Source organism: Mustela putorius, unplaced genomic scaffold, assembly GCF_011764305.1.
Source record: "Mustela putorius furo isolate JIRA1106 unplaced genomic scaffold, ASM1176430v1.1 tig00000874_pilon_pilon_pilon, whole genome shotgun sequence".
Taxonomy (NCBI): Eukaryota; Metazoa; Chordata; class Mammalia; order Carnivora; family Mustelidae; genus Mustela; species Mustela putorius.
The window spans coordinates 3,992,649-4,011,598 of record NW_025421505.1 but is presented as its reverse complement, the minus strand read 5'-3'; the positions used below and the strand labels follow the sequence as shown (position 1 = coordinate 4,011,598).

Here is an 18,950-nt window from a genome sequence, read left to right as displayed (position 1 = left end):
GAGGCAAGACAAGCCTCCCTTGCATCCCTCCGTCCATTCCTTCCTTCCTTTCTAGTTTTCTTTCCAGAAATAACTTTTGGTATATACTATTACAGAAACAAATACCTTTCAGCTGTTTTTGCTTTAGTTGTTTGCATTACCTACGAAACTACTTAATTCATGTACTTTTGTTTTCAGGCCACGGTGATTCAATTTACGCTTTGTTCTCTCTGTCGCTTGCACTAACAGTCTCTTTCCTTAACTCTGTCTTTGCTTATTCTCGTTTCCGATTTCTAGTCACTGAAATTTTTAAAGATTTTATACATCTCACCGATTGATAGAAATAAGCTGGCTGCCCTGTGTTACCACTTTGCAACCTTTTTAATGAAGGTAGTAAATGGTTGTTCTCCTCGGGGAATTTCTTGTGACAGTCAAGACAGAGATGTGTTGGAAGGAGATGAATGTCTTTTATTAGTTATCTTTCTTTGCTACAGTTCTGAAGCTGAAATAGAAGTAAACAGAAGGTCTCGTAAAAGTGTTTTTAGAGGATATTTTCTTTCTCATCGTTAGGTAGTACAAAATGCGAAGCATACCACCTATATCACTCCATTCTTCCCTTCTTGGCCCCAAGCTTAAGAATTCCAACAAGATCATTTATTCAAATTCCCATTTGACAAGTAGCCCGCTGCCCATCACCCAAATCTGCCGAGATCTTAATCTGGTAACTTAAAATCTTGCACTCTCTCTTTAAAATATTTCACTTTTTAATGACTGTAAAGTAAGGTCATAAAAATTCCCTCCTTTCCACATTAACTACTGAAGTCTTATTTCTGTAAGTACAATTTGAAGTCCCAATTTCATTTCTCTCTTCTAAGTCTGTGCTAAATCTGAGTTATCCCAGGATTCCTGGTGGGTAAGCCTTCTGTCCTCACTTGTTCTTGAATGTTCGCTTTACAGTAAATACTAGTTTGATCTCTTAGTTATTACCAGGCCTTTTCTTTCTCTTCTTTCTACAGGTCTCTCCTCTCAATAACTGTAACCTTCAGTTTTATCGTCTTCCCATGAGTTATCTATCTTCCTTCCTTCCTTCCTTCCTTCTATCCTTCCAGATTTATTTATTTCTTTTAGAGAAAGAGTGAGTGATCAAGTGAGTGTGGGGAGGGTCACAGAGAGAGAGAGAGAGAGAGAGAGAGAGAAAACTTAGCAGACTCTTCACTGAACTTGGAGGCTGATGCAGGGTTTGAGCTCATGACCCTGAGGTCATGACCTGAACGGGAGCCAAGAGTCAGACACCTAATGGACTGTGCCACCCAGGTGCCCCAGCTCATGTGTTATCTTTCAAATCTGCCCTATCCCACTCTGGATCCAACCATGCTTGCATTTCACTTCCTCCCTCTGCATTCACAGAGAGATGGTAATACTAAATTAATGTTGTTCGTGAAACTGCCTAGAACAGTGATGTTATTTATATAAAATCTTGTAAGAAGTCATCTTTATTTGTTTTTAAGTAAATTTTTGATGAACTTATGAAATGAATCCTTTTTATTCATCTTTGGAGTAAAGTTTGTGTGTTCCCTTAGGTAGGTGGCTGAAACTGGAATAAATCTTAACCAAAAAGAAAGTGACCTAAAATATAGTGGTTAAGAACATATTTCTTTTTAGCTCTGAATATGACAAAATGAACTGTGGTTTGGGAATTAGGTAAGCTGATGCTTTTTATAGTTTTTCTTCCTTTTTTTCAGGAAGAAACATTTCTTCTTTAGAATCAGGCACTGCCTCTTGGTTATAATGTGATGAGACAAAGCTTTTGAAAAAACTATCTGTATATTGGGATAGATGATATATACTCATATCTGTTTCCCAGGAAATGGTCAAAGTATTTTAAAACCTAATTATGAGTAATGTAGGATAAAATACAATGTACAGTGATTGAGAACTCTCTGGCAGAACTCTCATTTAGTGCATGGATCATAATGATTATGACTATTTTCCCAGAAAATTTAAGAATGCCAGAAATCTACAGAAATCTATCAAAAGCCAAGGAAAAGGATTAAAATAAAAATGATTTTAAAAAATAGTTCGTATGTGATTCAGAATATTTTTAAGGCTAACATTATTTTCTATGCTGCTTATTTGCAAATGATAGCTGCCTTGGGTCATATTCTCTAAAGAGACCCAAAGACAAGTAGTTGTTTGCAAGAGCTTTATTAAGGAGGAGCTCCTAGGACATGATTGTCAGAGAATGAGGGAAACAGGACAGTCAAGAGGAAGAAGGCAGCCAATAGTGATGTTTGAGGTGAAGTCCTTGCCTCAACCCAGGGGTTTGCTCTCCCCCAAGGCAAGGTTGCTGGGCTTTTATGCTTCTGCGCCTTGCAGTCCTGAGCTCTGAGCTCTCTATGGGGAAACAGTCTCTCAGATATCCTCTCTCTCTACATCTGAGGTAAGTGGCTCCATGAGGCCAAATATAGTCAAAGGCCATAGCTGTCCATTGTTAGGAGAGAAGTCTGTAAAGATGGGGTGGGGATGGATATCTAGCAAAAAAAGGGGGCCAGTGAGGACCCAGGTGGGCATCAGTAGAATTCTTATAGAAGTTTTATGAAAATTTTCTGAGTAACTAGAAAATGAACCTCTACTTAGTGAACTTTTTCAATCATTTATAGTTCTTAATAGGAACAGCTATCCTTATTTAGGTACTTGCGTTAGTGTTGAGGTTTACCAACAGTTGAATGAAAAGAAATTTACTTCTGATGAGTTTACAGCATATAGGCAAGACATTGGGGATGATTTGTTGATCAACTCAGTGAATGGTCTTCTTCTGGAGAAAAAAAACGCTTCCTATTTCACATATCCAGTCCTTATCCCTACTAATTAACATGTGAAAAAGCTCAGTTGGATTTCTTTGTCTTACCAGAAAACCAAAAGTGATCTGAAGAAGCAAGTCATTGAAAAGAAAAAAAAAAAAAAGTGACATATTACTGCATACTTGTCAACTTAAAATACCTCATTTGGAAAGGTAGATTAACTCCTCGCATATTCAGGATGTCAAGTGAGATTAAAAGGTCGTCAAAATCTGTGGTTGCTACTTTTGCTGCATCTCATAAGTTCCAGTACATTGTGTTTTCATCTTCGTTTGTCTCAAGATATTTTCTGATTTGCCTTTGATCCATTAGTTTTTCAAGAGTTTGCTGTTCAGTTTCCGTGAATCACAGGTTTGTTTTTTTTAAGCCTTAGAATGTCCTTGTTGAAGCAGTAAAACTTCTATTAAATCTTTAAAAAGAAAAAGTCCTGTGGTGGCCAGAGCATGAGGAGAGGCTTAGCACAGTAAGATTCAAAACTTTAGGCAGAAAAATTTGTGATATATGTTTGAATAATAGCTGAGGGAGAAAAATGAGACTATCTTGGTGGATTTTACAAAATGGCTACCAAGAAAGGGAAGGATGAATGCCATTTCTACATACTTCAGAAAATTTGAAAGTTACTAGGCCTGCCATGATAATATAATTTAAGAGAAAAGAAAATGCATTAGTTATCAGCCCAGATGATCATGCATAGGTTTGAATCAGAATATCTGGAAAAAAGCTAAGCATCTTTAGAACCTCCCTTGACTTTGTCTAGTTTCTAAGGCCCAGTGTGGAAATGACTGCTTCAGTTTATGGTGAAATTGATGGTATTGATAAACATAGTAGTCTGAAGAAGACTTTCCTCAATTTTATTATCAGTTCTATAGTTGTTTATATGACTCTGGGGCAAACATTTCTTAAATGGATCTAGGCAGTTTGTCCATTGTCCTACAGAATGTCCTACAACAAGCTCTAACTCTGATTAACTTCCCTTCTTTATGGGTAGTGGTTGACTCCATTTAATTTGTAGGACAGAGGTTCTCAAATTTTACATTGCATCTGCATCATCTCAAAACTTAATTAAAATACAGATTCTGGGCCCCACCTGATGGGTTCTGATTCAGCCAGTCTATGGTAGGTCCTGAGAATTTGGGTTTTTCACATATTCCAAGCTGGTATGTTGATGCTGGTAGGATTGCTCCAGGGACCATGCTTTTAGAACCATTGCTCTAATGAAATGAACAAATTTGACTCATAAAGCAGATAGGTGGTAGGTTCAGATATTACATTTAGTAATCTGCAGTACTAGATAACAAAGCTCTTCAACCGTAGTGAAATATGTGTAGATCAGAGATAACATTTTAGACAATTTAAAGGGAAAATCTGGCTACATTTACATCATCTGGACTTTTCAAGTGGAAACAGCTTGTGTGCCTGATTAATCTATATCATTTCCATATTTCTTTTCAAATGACTTTTTATGGAGATCAGATTTTATGCTCCCAGAAAATATCCATAAAGATAGTGTTAAGTATCTATGAAACTATTTGCCAAATGATGGATGCTCTTTCTAGTTAATCTGATTAGCCTGAAATGAGGACTTTTGCTGAGCACAGGCATAATAGAAAGCTGTGACAATACAATCTTTATCATTGTAGTCACAATTTAAAAAATACTCTGGGTCTTTAACAAATGCAATATCCTATTTATCCATAAAAATGTGATGAATCCCTCTATGCCTGTTAATAAATAAGGACTAGGGAAATAAAATATTTTGTTTATAAACAACCAATATAAACATATTGTTTATAAACATCAAATATATTGGATATTGGATAAAATAAAATGCTTTTATTCATCTTTAGAACAAACACAGATATTTCCATGGTGATTATGGAGACTTCTTTCTGTTTTTTATAGGGTCAAACAAATAAGGTTAAAATATAGTCAGTAAGTATCGTTTTAAATTTAAATTTTAAATATTAAAATTTACCAGTCTTCATTCATCATTTTAGAAAATTGCTAGAAGACACTAATGCTTCAGAACCTTGGAATCATGTTTGGCATTTTTTGCACCCCTCCCCCACCCCAACCTACCTCCCTCCACCTGCCTAGTCATAGATGCTTTAGGTTGTAAATGCATCAAGTTATAAACATAAATGTGGTTAGAATTGTTTTATGAATTTTATGTCCTAATACAGCTTTGGTGCTTTGGGTAAAATTTTATGTTTACCTGCATTAGCTTTCAACTTAAGCAACTTTCTCTTATTACATGAATATATAAAAGTTTCCTAGGGAGTTAAAAAGGAAGTAAGGGGGAAAAATTTGGCTCTTGTTTAGTAACGAGGGGCTGAACTACCTTTCTGGTTATCTACAGAAAAAATTAACTAGATTTTTATCAATATATTTCACGCTGCCTTGTGGGGACACAGCTTATGAAAATCAGTGTTACTGATTCTATTTAACATAATACTTTTTCTTGTACATGAACAAAAATGTTCTTTTTAAAATTTATAATACTCAGTTAATGTTCCTGCTATTTTGTGAATACTGAAAAATAATTGTGTAGAGAAATAAATAAATAGGTCTGGGGGCATGTAGATTCTTTTTCCTTCCCTTACTCAGTCTCAGTGATATGGGGTAATTGATATGTTTTCTCTGGAACTCAGTTTCCTAACCTGCAATCTGTCCCAGCTCTGTAAGTCTGCAATTCCATTAGAATAATTGTTTCCAGGGCTCCTGGGTGGCTTAGTGGGTTAAGCCTCTGCCTTAGGCTCAGGTCATGATCTCAGGGTCCTGGGATCTAGCCCTGCATTGGGCTCTCTGCTCAGCAGGGAGCCTGCTTCCTCCTCTCTCTCTGCCTGCCTCTCTGCCTACTTGTGATCTCTGTCTGTCCAATAAATAAATAAAATCTTTAAAAGAAAAAAAAAGAATAATTGTTTCCTGCTGGACATATTCAAAAGAGATGACAGTATTGCATCATGTTTATGCTAGGTAGAGTACCAAGATATGTAAATTCATTTACATACCTTTTTATAAAGTGCATTAAAAGGTGGAAACAGTGGGGGCAATGTATTTGTTATCTATTGGTATTAAGTAAATTACCTCAAACTTAGAGGCTGGAAACAACAAACATTTATTATTCCCCAGTCTCCGTGGGTCAGGGTCTCACTGCTTCGGGTTTTACAGGCTGTGTTAAAGGTGTCTGGTGGGTTGTGTTTTCCTTTGGAGCTGGAGTCCTTCTTCCAAGCTCATTCAGGTTGCTGCTGCCATTCTGTTCTTTGTCATAGTAAGACTGAGGTCCTCACCTCTTAGAGGTCTTCCCTTTTCATAGGCAACACACAACACAGCAAGCAGGTGAGCATCTCTGCTGCGTCAAGCCTCTCATTTCTAGACCTTGTGAGTAGCTCACCCAGGATACCCCTCCTTGGGTTAAATTTAAGTCACCTGATTGAAGACTTTAATTACACCCGCAAAAGCCCTTCGCATGTGCCATGTAAAATAACATCAAGGTGGTAGTGATCGCCCATCACAACGTTCTGTTGTTAGAAACAAGTCTGGGGTGCTGACCACACCCAAAGGGTGGGGACTGGACAAAGGCATGGTCTGGGCACAGGAGTCTTGGTGGCCATCTAGCAATCCTGCTTACAACAAGTGGACAAAACGCTAAGATTTGTGATTCCATTGTACGAACGACCAGCTGTTGTCACTCAGTTTCTCCATTCATTCTCTCATTTGCACAGTGGAGGCCGTAAGACTCATTCACTGTGGTGTTGCGGGTGATGTAAGATGCGGTGATATACTCAGATACCATCTCTTACAATTTTTGCCATCTTATTTTTTCTCCATTCTGAATAGCAGCGATTTCTATTGCTGTTGTTATGAAGGATGATATTACTTGACTTTGCCTCCTTCTATGGCAGGAAGCTTTAATTGAATTGAATTCTTCAGTTTTTATCTTGTTGGCTCAAACTATGGTGATAATTACCATACTACCCATAACACAAGAGCTATCTCATTGTCTTTTCTCCACCTCAGATGTTAATCTAATTTTGCATTTAACTGCGACACATAAAGGTGAAAATCAGTGTTCTCTAGACGTGGTCTTTCTTATTTTGGTTTCAAGGTTTTATGAAATGTCTCTAGAGTTTTAGATTTTTCAGATGCTTTTCCTTTTGTTCATTAGCATTCCGTGTTTTTCTTCTCCATGCATTACCTATCCATTTTTGGCTTTTCTACTATGATCTTTTGCCTTTCACTTGGAATGGGAAACGTTGCAAACATTAAGACTTGATATGTACACATTAGTCCCTGTTCGCTAAGTGGAGATCTTAATGTAACATCTCCCTTGATTTAACAGCAGCCCAATGAGGAACACGTTGCTGGCATCTACTTCTGTTTGAAAGACAAGGATACAAGGCACAGATTTCTGTACTGATTGCTTTGATGGTGCATAGATTACCAATGATAATTCCCAGAGACAAGTTTTCTGCCCCCTAGATTTATGAAATTTTCATCATCTTCGATGTATGTTGGTTTAAATAAAGAAATCCAGATGTATCACTTTTCTCTTTTCTCTGCCGTGGTTGGTATTGATGACCTGGTGTTTCTTACATTGAGTTTCTATCATGGACTTCAGGGAAGAAGACAAAATCAAAGGCTAAGGAACATAGGAAAGAAGAGAATGAGAGAAACTATAGGGGTTTTATTGTTTGTTTTTTTTTTGTTGTTGTTATTTTGTTGTTTTTTTTTTTTTTTTTTTTTGAGAGGTACACTACCTCTGAGGCAGTTTTCACTCCCTCAAAAGTGGAATAAACTTAAGGAACAAAGAATTGAATCTACTTATTCTGCTTCTCTCTAAATTAAAACGCTTCATTAAAGGATTCTAAAATAGTTTTTTTTTCTTTAACATTGGACATTTTAGGGAGGTTTGACAGTTAATAAAATATATTAATGTCTTATACTTTTGGTAAATAGAGGTTGAACAACTTAATGAATATACCGCATGTTGAGTTGTCCATAATCACCCCCCCACACACAGTCGTTAATATCTTCCCCGTGAAATGTTTGTGACTGTAATTGCTGCTCTGATTATATATTGTGTGAACTTAAAGTACGTTATTATATTGGATGACTAATGGAATTTGTTGACAATGCACAGAAATTGGTATTCTGGAAAAGAGTTGGTTTTTAAATTGTATTCTTTCCTGAGTTTGCAGTGCATTTCATGGCTCATCTACCTCACAGTGGGTTTGTGGCTGATGGATTGAAATCTTTCTGCTGAGTAGTAAACATCAGAGATAATTTGGTCTTCCCTTAGCTTTTCTCATTACTCATTCAAAATATCAAAAATAAATCCTTGATTACTGTTAATTCGCTTTCATCCATACTGACAAAGGGAGAAGGCACATCTGTCAACACTTCAGTGGATACATGGGGGAGGGGACCTAGAAGTGTGGTCTCCAAGCTTTGCAGGGGACCATTGTGTGCCTTGGAAATGAAAAGGTTCTATTAGTTCATTCTTCTCTTACTGGTCAAGGTAGCCCACAGGCCTCTGGACACTCCAACCGCCTTTCCACTGTGGGGTGGGTTTAGAGGTGAGAGAGAACCAGTTGCCTTCTTTTGCTTTTCCAAAGATGTCTCTGATGTGATTAAGTGTAAAATAAAGCTTATATAATATAACATTTTAAGCAAACATAAATCGATGCCAGTGATTGCTTCAATTTGTGAATAGAGACATTTGCTTGTATAGGGTAAAGTTTAATGCTAAGAAAAATAAGAAAAGGTGTTGACGCCATCTGTCCTTCAGTAGTTTTTCTTCCATTAAACTGAACTGAAGCCTAGATTATTCACTGCTAGGCACACTTCTGCATTCAGTAGGTAAAATATTTTTATTTGACATTTCCCTGTATAAAGAAAAGACAGTTGTAGATTCTTCCTAGAACATATTATAACATATAAGTAATGCATAATTTTATCAATCCTAATTCACCCCAAAAGCCTTATAATAACAACCGCAAGATGAGTGTATATCAGTGCTTGTCCAAGTGTGGTCTATGGACCAGCAGCATCCACATCACCTGGGAGCTTGTGAGAAATGCTGATTCTCACGCCCACCCCAGTCCTGCTGAACCAGAAATGGATGGATGGCATCCAGCCTGTCTGTGTTTTAACAAGTTTTCCAGGTGACTCTAATGCAGGCTAAGGTTTGAGAGCCTCAGACATAGAAAAGTATTAACGTACTCATTTTATAGATGACACAGTTAATACTTGGTTATGGGACTGTGATTGGTTGAATGCATGACCAGTTAATTTTAGGGCTCTTCCCCAAACCCAGGTTTTCTCCTTAAACATCAGGTGACCTCCCTCTCTTCAAGAACTGAGTAAAGGAATAGTGAATTCCATAAAGATGGAAATGAGTATCTCTTAAATGAACTGAGAAAGGGACCATTTCACTGCTTTCTAATAATGAGAGTGAGTTGTTCCAACTATTAGCTTGAGAAAATTAACCTAGAAAAAGTTTTAGTGACACAAACAACATTTTTGTGGTCCTGTGCATTGGGTTCCACATTTTCTGTTTAGTGGAGGAGACAGAATAGGCTGTTGTTAAACCCCAGAGGGGAGGCTATTGCATGCTAATAGAAGAGGGAGACACTATTTTAATCATTGCTTTCTACTCCAGTGAGTCCATGGACAGCTCTTCCACCTGGGTCTTTCCAATGGCACATTACCCATGTTGATAGAGCCCTGTGGTGGCTTTCCTGCACTCACAATTTTACACATAGGCGAGAGAAGTTTCTTAGTCACTGCGGTCTCAGAATGAATCCCCAGGGCAGCCAGCATGAAGTACCCCTCTGTGACTTGGGGAATGAACGTTTCCTCGTGAGCTGAGAGTAGAAAACAGTGTTCATTATCTGTAATGTAAAAGTCTGTATAATGACGCCTGCTAAGATCTAGTTCTTTGTGAACTCAATTTGTAAAGTTTAAGTCTCTTGTTTGCACCAGTGGGAGGAATTTGCTTGAATAGAAAATGTGGCTAGGGGCGCCTGGGTGGCTCAGTGGGTTAAGCCACTGCCTTCGGCTCGGGTCATGATCTCAGGGTCCTGGGATCGAGTCCCACATCGGGCTCTCTGCTCAGCAGGGAGCCTGCTTCCCTTCCTCTCTCTCTGCCTGCCTCTCTGCCTACTTGTGATCTCTCTCTCTGTCAAATAAATAAATAAATCTTAAAAAAAAATGTGGCTATAAAATTAGGTGCACGTGTTATGTATGTATGTGGGATTTCTATTCTGCATATATGGAAAGCACCATGCAACATATATGGAAAAGTATACCACACATATGTATCAATGTTTATGGATATTTATAAAGAGGGCACACATGTAGTGCCTACCGTGTCCAGAAGTGTTTGTGACAACTCTCCATTCCCCCTTGTTGTGTATCTCAAGGGACTTGCAGTTTCTTGCACACCATTCCTGACTCTGTGCATTTGCACTTGTTGTTTCCTCTTCCTGTAACCCTCCTCCCCCTCCAAAACCACAGAAATGTAAGGCTGGCAAACTGTTTCTCATCCTGGTATTAGCTGAAAAGATGTCATAGCCCATGTCTTCAATGTACTTTGAAATGTCTCCTTTAGAGTATAATTGGTTTTGTGCAGGAGCTGCTTAAAACAGGTGTCTGTTTTCTGTATTGTTGGTGTCATTCCTCAGTACCAACCTTGTACTTGACACATTGCAGCATTTGATAAATAATATTCCAGGGAATTGATGACTGGCATTTCCACTTGGATAAGCCTCTCAAACCAGCATCTCCAAATGCATCATCATTTTGCCCAAACTTCCAAGTCCCAATTTGGAATATGGAAACCGTAGGGCTATTCATGACTCCTCTCTTCGCTTTAGGCAATCCTACCTCCATATTATGGCTGTCATCTTTTTCCCCATTACCTCTACCTTTATTTGGTCTCCTGTCTCTCAAATGTCCACCTGGTTCTGGTCTTCTGGATGAAACTCCTTTAAGTCTGGTTCTCTTCCTGTTTCTCTCCTTCCAACACAAGTTTTAATTGTCTTGCTATGGAGATAAGAAATCCAGACCAGATGTTTCATCTCCTCAAGTCTGAGGACTTTACTGCGCCTTTGCCTAAGTAAAGCATTGAGCCCTGTATTGATGTTTTCCAACACTTGTGAGGTGACCTTCAGGATTGTGGCTGGAATGGCCTGGGAACTATGGAACAAGTTATTCTGTCCTGCAAGATCTTTGCTGTGTGGCTACCTGTCACACCTCAGAGTCTGGGAGGGTTTCCAGAGTCACCCATGGCAAGGAATCAGGTAAGGTTTCCACTAAAATGGGGGAAAAGCAGAATTAGATGGCCGTGGCTAGCAAAAGAATACAAGGCACTGATTCTTGACCTGCCTTTGCAGGATCCAGGTGTTCTCTTGGACCTGCTGTGTGGTTTTGCATCCCAGTGGACAGACGCCACCTCCTCCATGACTGTTAAACTGTAATCATGAGATCGACCTTAGGTGCAAGAAAAGAATCAGACAATTTTGCACTGAATATTTCAAATTGGTGGCAGCTGTTTGAAGGAATTGTTTGGGAACCCCATCTACAAGTACTTGGGGACATTAAGACTTAAAAGAAATTACATCCACTCCTGTTCAGAGAGTCTGAGTAGCTGAGTGATGATGAATGCCTCCTACAGGGAGGAAGGGATTGGATGTCTGCATGCAGCTGTCTCATTGTCCGCATGGGTGGGACGGATGGCTGGAGTCACCTTAAGATGATTGTTCATTGCCGTACAGTTCCATCTAGCTGGTGTAGTGTCTTCCGAATCACGCAGTGATGTGGGTGTCACAAATCTCATGGCTCGGTGTCTAAGATGGACTCTCAAGGTCTCCATCCTTTTGCCTGTAACCCTTTCTGGCATCATCTCCCTTGACTTTTCTTCATATGCTCTGTGCATTGAATGTTACCCATGAGAATCCCCTCCCGTAGTGCCATTACATCATCCCTGAGCTGTTCCTTCTTCCTGGATGCCCCTCTATCCCTTTCCTCCTCCTTATAATGTTCTCCATCTCTAAGCATCTAAAGGCTGTGAATACCTCAATTTTCTGCCCAAAACTCTGGTCCTTTTTTTATCTGGTTACTTGCCATTGTTATGCCTTCCAGCTCTTCTTCTTCATGGTCAATAACATTCCATGAACTTTTCTTTGGGACCCTGGGGGAACAAATTTCTTTTCTCTGTTGACCCCCATAGCAGTTAACTTTACAGTTGCCATGAGGGGAGCCTGGGTGGCTCAGCCATTAAATGTCTGCCTTCACCTCAGGTCCTGATCCCAGTGTCCTGGGATCGAGCTCCCTGCTTGGCAGGAAGCCCCCTTCTTCCTTTTCCGCTGCCTCTGCTGTGTTCCCTCTCTTGCTGTCTCTTCCTCTGTCAAATAAATAAAAACAAAATAAAATAAATAAAGTTGTCATGTACACACTGTCCCATGTCTTATGCATATACATTTCTTTACTCCCCTGTTTGATGGCAAGTCCATCCAGAGGAGCTATCATATATATGTATCTTGTATCCTAGACTAACTTGCATTTCATAGGTGTTCAGTAATATATAATGAATAAATGAAAAGATTAGGATGTATGGTGTGCCAAAGGCTGGGGAGGGGGCAGGTAGGTGAGGCAGATTTATCTCTTTCCCTTGGTAGAGAGTGAGTTGATGGGAGCCTCTCCTTCCACCCATCATCCCCAATACCCCATGCCACTCACATATCCTCATACCAGGACTGACTCTCAGGATTATTTTTCAATTCGGCACAGGAGGTCCTAGTTCATCATGACTTAGGAATAGCTCATAGTATAGACTGGAGCCCCCCTAACCATGCCCATTATACTTTAAAATGTCTTAGAACATACAGTAAACTGAACAGTTAGCAGTTAGCTATCTTGTTTCCGTTCCGATTCCTTTGGTAAACAATGTGAGAGGGAAAAATATCCTATCAGGCAGGTCTCAAGATACCATTATTTTTTTTGAAAAGTGATGTCAATGATATAAAACAAAGAAAAGAGATCTGTGTGGATGCTTAACAGTTTCATATTTTTGCCTTCCAGGAGACGGAGCTGTTAGATCTCAGCCTTGTCAAGGATGCCAGATGTGGGAAGCATGCCAAAGCTCCCAAGGTAGGAAGCGGAGTGTTGTGCACGCTCCAGATGCTCTTTTGATTATTTACTGTGTCATGGCATCAATTAATTGCCCCAACTAGAAGTTTCTCTGTTGTCAACGTTGTAAAACACAATAAAACAGCCAGTCCTTCCAGAAGCCTCTATGCCCTGAACATTCCCACTTTCGTTAAAAGAAGGTACCAGGGAGTAAATATATAGGCAGTTGGACATAGGGGTTTGCCGTCTGTGCTCTAATTTTAGTTTTGTTTGAAAAATATATTACGATGCCAGAGTTGCTGGGTAATTCCCAATTGTTAAAATGTGCTTGAAGTTGCTCGAAAACTTCCCTGAGCTTCTTATGCATACGTGAACTAAATTTTAGACATGAGTAAGATCACATACTTCCAATATTTTGCAACAGCCATCACTATGTTCACGAAGCCAAAGGCTGTTTATTAATTAATTAATATTAAATAATATAATATTTAATGTAATATAATATTAGCCTCTGTTATTGGTGTTTTCACTGTTGTTTTTGTATTTATTATTATTAAAAATTTCAATCAGATTTGCAGGAAGTCAGTTTTTACTTCGCTTAATGTGGAGAAGTTTATGTTTTAAAGAGAGCTGGGGGAGGGCCTTGGCGGAAAGGGGCTCGAATCCTTCGATAAATATCTCTAGCAAAGATCTGCAGAACTTTGGGATCAGATCAGTTGTGTGGCCCATCCATTTGTTTTTGCTTGAAAAACTTACTACAGACATATTCAAAGCAGGCTTGCAGTTTATTTATTTTTGGAAGATTGTTTAAGAATGTTGAAGGAAGAACATACATTCATTGTTTTTAACTTAGATTCTCTGGTGGAGTCTAGTAACGGAGTGTGTTGACTTGCCATGAAAGTAAGAAACTACTCTTTATTGAATTTAAATCTTAGTACTCTAAATACTTCCTTTCTAGCAAAGATAATATTGTCAAATAGGGAAGTACAGGTGCCATTCAGGAACTCCTGCCTCTTATCATAATTGATATAAAACTAGCGATTTTCTATGTGAGTATCTGCCTGTAACTTTTGTTTTATTCTTTAAAAGTCAAAATACTTTTCCTTGACATAAAAAATGATCTGTTGCTGTGGAGAGGCAGAGAGTTAAAAAAAAAAAAAATCACCTGGAGTGATTGTTCTTCAGAAACGTTATCGTGCAATAGTGGCTGGCAAATTTTGCAATGGAAAAACACCTAAATCCTGCATACTGCTGTAGAAGTTAAGCTCATCTATAGGAAAATGTGGAAAATGAAAAAAAACCAAAAAAGAAAAAGAAAAATCAGAATTACCTTCACAAAGGTTTTTGTAAGTGTTTTCATGTGTAAGCAAACAGCTTGTTATTTGCTTTCACCTCTTAGTAATATAATAGTATTACAGTTGTTTGGTCTTTTAATTTTGTAGCAAGCTTGTCATTATTAATGCTTCGTTGGTGATTCAGAATTGTTCAGTTTTTAGTGTAGGAAGGAAATTCTTTCTTCTTTCCCCAAAAGTGTTCCAGCCAAGTTTCATGGAAGCTTGTTAGTTCCAGGAACTTTACTGATAACATAGTTAAAAAGTTTGCGTTTTAATGCAAGTGTATTGGCCTAACGTGAAATTTCATGATCAGGATTAGCTAAAGACACCTGCCTACGCTCTAATCAGACCCCCTTTGTCTGCAGGAATCAGAAGGCCTAGTCCGCTGTGGGGTTTCCCTCTCTCATTGCAGCACTCAGCCTGCTTATCAGTTCGATGTTTCCTTTATGGATGCGGTTGAATACATGTCTATTGAATGACGCTAAATGAACAGAACTAGGGTCTGTTCTGTGCTCAGCTGATAAGCCACCATTAGATCCTAAAATACTTCTCTTAAGGATGGACGTGGGCACTCAGAATATTCGGGCTTTCACTTCTTTTTTTTTTTTTTTTTTTTTTTTTTTTTTCACTGAAGATTGCTTTCTCTGAGGATTATCCATGTTCTTGCCTTTTTTTTGCCTTCCGCTCCTTGCTGGTGTTCAAGAACGTTGGGCGACTTTAATATTTTAAAACTGGGTTCTGTTGTTTCGTACCTGCGTGAGCTTCCTGAAACTCAGGCATCCCCCTGGGCCACATGGTGATCATAATAGTGACAACAATATCAATGATAGTAATAATGATGATGATGATGATGATGATGATGATGAATGAGCAGTTCATATCATTACCAGAAGGACTGAATGAAAATTCATTAGCATATCTTTAGCAGAGGTGTTCTCAAATTTGACTGCTTGTGGAATCACATGGAGAGCTTTAAAAAACAGTGATGCCTATTTCCTAACCCTAGAGATTCTGGTGTAAGTGTAGTGTGGATTTTTGAAAAGGGCTTTTGAAAAGGAGATTTGCGGCAAAATTTGAGCTCCCCTGCCTTAACTTATCACTGCTATTTAATAAGCACTTGATAAATATTAGCCACTGTTATTGGTGTTATCACTGTTATGTTTGTATTTATTATTATTAAAAATTTCAATCAGATTTGCAGGAAGTCAGTTTTCATTTCGCTTAATGTGGAGAAGTTTATGTTGTAAAGAGAGCTGGGGGAGGGGCTTGGCCAAAAGGGGCTCTGTGGGTTGATCCACAGGAGAGAAGGGGATATTGCTATCAGTTTAAAAGCCGTTCAGTTGCAAAAGAACACCCCAGCACCAACTGGATAAATACAAAAATTATTAAAAATGATCTGAATGCATTGAAAATTCCAGCCAAGTGTGGGATTCAGGCGATGTCTCAGGCAGCTGAGCAAAAGCTGTCACCAGGGAATAGGTATTTCTTTCTCTTGCCAGTCTGGGTTCCAAGGTGCTGAAAGCGATTCCTCTTCCATTCTCATCCTCTTCCGTCCTCAGTATCCCCTTGGTGGCCCTTGTCTGCTTGCCATCATTGGAAGCTTCAGGCTTCCCCGAATAACAGCAGTTCAATAGGGGAATCAGAAGAGAGACCAGCTTCCGGAATACAACCACCTTGTAAAAGGAGGCCAATGGCTCAGGGGGCGGTGGGGGTGGGTGGGGAGTTGGGGGATAAATAAGAGGAGACCATTGTGTTGGCTAGAAGAAAAGCAGCAGGACTGACAGCATAAGATTTAAAAGTGTCAAGGTAACCAGTAGGGAGTGAGAGAAGCATGGGTAGACAACGTAACATGGAGACAGATTGAGTGGAAGACATTCTGGGGGCTTTATAGACCATAAAGGAAGGAAGAACATGTGCGGAGCAGATATTATTTATCGAAATACTCAGGCACCCCGTGAATATTATTACTATTATTTTTGTTTTTCACAGTATCTCATTACATAAAAATTCATGATCTAGCTGAAGATGAACTGTTTTCTCTGCCTGCTGTGATTGGAAATAACAGTTATAAGAAATGGAAAAGCTTCTATGTGTTGCCCCGTTAATGAATTTTAAATGTCGACTCCCAACACAGTATATGTAATTCCAGATTGGCTTTTCCATAATGCAGCCTTTGTTCTAGTTATCAGTTTCAAAATTTCTCACTGAGGAGAAATGGAAAGATTTTTATCCACATGTAGAAAGGTAAAAGAGGAAAAAAAAAGAAACCTTATCCTTTGAAATCTTAAAGGTGTTTGTGTTTCCTTCTTTGCTCTCTCTCTGCCTCCCGCTGAGCCTTATAAAGTGCATCTAGAGGTCAAGTGCTATGGGATGTGCACCTTGCACGTGCTAGGGACACATATTTTCTGGATCTTCATTTCAACATGAGCTTTACTTTTAAAAAGAGGCTTTATCACTGTGGTTTCTGATCTGTTAGTGGTGGTTCCTCTCACAGCAGATCAATTTCGTGGCTTATGTACAACATTAATAAAATGAAATAGATTGGACTAGAATGAAAAAAAAAATCAGCATCTTGCACAGAGGACATTGTTTGGTGAAACATCTTTTGTGCCTGTGAATGTCTGTTCTGGATCACAACCCGAAGTGTTTTGTTTGTTTGTTTGTTTTTTTACTATGGACCACATTAGAAGGGCTGCAAAAAATGCTGCTGAAAATATAGTTTCTTTGGGATACATAGTTTATCTTTGGGATTCTTAGGGTGTATTCCATCTATAAGTGTACTGAAAAGTAGATCAAGTTGTGGGTTTGGATGTCAGCTCTTCCAGTAACACCCTTCTGTGGGTGCCTCTACTTACTCATCTATGAAATGGGGTGGGGAGGACCCGTAGGATTTTAGTTGTGTAAGTTGGGTTAACCCTTGATTCCAACTTTTAAAATGTGAAGCTGGGGCACCAGCTTCTGGATCAGTTGGTTAAGCATCTGACTCTGGGTTTCCACACAGGTCATGCATGATCTTAGACTCCTGCCCTGCGTTGGGTTCTGTGTTCTGCAGGGCGTCTCCTGGTCCTGGAGATTCTGTGCTTCTGCCCCTCCACCAAAGCATGCTCTCTTTATCAAGTAAATAAATAAATATATTTTTTTTAAAAAAAGGGGAAGTTAATTCAGCCAAGGCATGCCATCTTACAGATTATAAAATTAATGTTGAAAAGTTTTCATGACCTAAATAAAACTTCTTTCCTTGGTTGTAGAAAATCAGGTGACCTTAGTGAAAAGTCAGGTCACATTCTAACCAAGGTAAGGGGCAATGCAAACAAAAATAAAAGAAGGGAAGAAAGATTTATGTGGAATTTTGCACTGGGCTTCTTGAAACCAATTGTAAGAATGCTTTGGACTCTATAGAGGCCCTGTGATTACAGAGGCTGTCCCAGGTTTCCAACATGGAAACGGTTGCTGACGTTCCCGTTATTACATACTGAAAAATATTTCTGTAGTCTTACTTTCATACTATGTGTCATCCAAAGAAAACTGCTTCACGGACTTGGCTGACAATTAACCAATTCATTCTATTGATAAAGGGCAGCCTATTTCAGATGTGTGATGTTAAGTGGAATATAGGTTCCTTGTATATACCTGGATTACGGTAATTCTGTGTTATGGTTAGTATCACTGGAATCATGTAAGATATATTAAAGTAAAATGAAATTTTTTAAAAAATTGACCAGCTTTTGTTTTCCTAAGCCCTAAATAAAAATGATGGCTTTTAACATCATTAAATGTGGATTTGTAAAGCAGTGTACGCCACAATGCCTAGCCCTATGTGCAGACGCCAGCATCTCAGTGGTGGGAGAAACAGGTAACAAATAAATCTCACTGGGGACACCGAAAGCAAGACAGAGACCATGACTGGTGGAGACCATTGACCACGAGTGGTGGAATACTTACTGCTTTCCAGAGACATAATGGAGTAAGTCCTCTTGACATGATGAAGTGATATGAACAGAGACATTAATTAAGAAAAGGAGCAGCATTCCAGGCAGAAGCCAGAGCAAGAGCAGAGGCTCTGAAGTGGGAACATGGGGGTGCCTGGGTGGCTTGGTGGGTTAAGGCTTCTGCCTTCAGCTCAAGTCATGATCCCAGGGTCCTAGGACTGAGCCCCACATCAGGCTCTCTGCTCAGTGGGGAGCCTGCTTCCCTTCCTCTCTCTCTGCCTGCCTCTCTGTCTACTTGTGATCTCTGTCTGTCAAATAAATAAATAAAAATCTTAAAAAAAAATTGAAGTGGGAACATGCTTGGTATATTTGAGGAGTATCGAGGAAACCAGTTGGTTACAGTAGAGTACAAGACAGAAAGGATGATAAAGTCTGAGAAGTGGCCAGGGGCCGTATTCTGGCCTTGTAAACCATGCTAATGACCTTGCTTTTTTTCTTCTGTAAGACTGAAGAAGGGATCTAAAAGTTCTTAGTAGAGTAGTGGTAAGATCTGAGGGTTTTTTATTTTTATTTTTTTTTAAGATTTTATTTATTTGATAATAGCGATCACAAGTAGGCAGAGAGGCAGGCAGAGAGAGAGGGAGAGGGGAGCAGGCTCCTTGCTGAGCAGAGAGCCCGATTTGGGGCTCGATCCCAGGACCCTGAGATCATGACCT

The 18,950-nt window shown here is 39.1% G+C and overlaps 1 protein-coding gene across 3 annotated transcripts in view; it reads left to right on the top strand.

The window, feature by feature from the left end:
- PLCB1 (phospholipase C beta 1) overlaps window positions 1-18,950 on the top strand; it is a 676,011-nt gene that overhangs the window by 209,504 nt on the left and 447,557 nt on the right. For all 3 annotated transcript variants that reach the window (XM_045086010.1, XM_045086011.1, XM_045086012.1), the window contains exon 3: window positions 12,924-12,992. In XM_045086010.1, coding sequence (XP_044941945.1) covers window positions 12,924-12,992 — 69 coding nt within the window. The remainder of the gene's footprint in view (window positions 1-12,923; window positions 12,993-18,950) is intronic.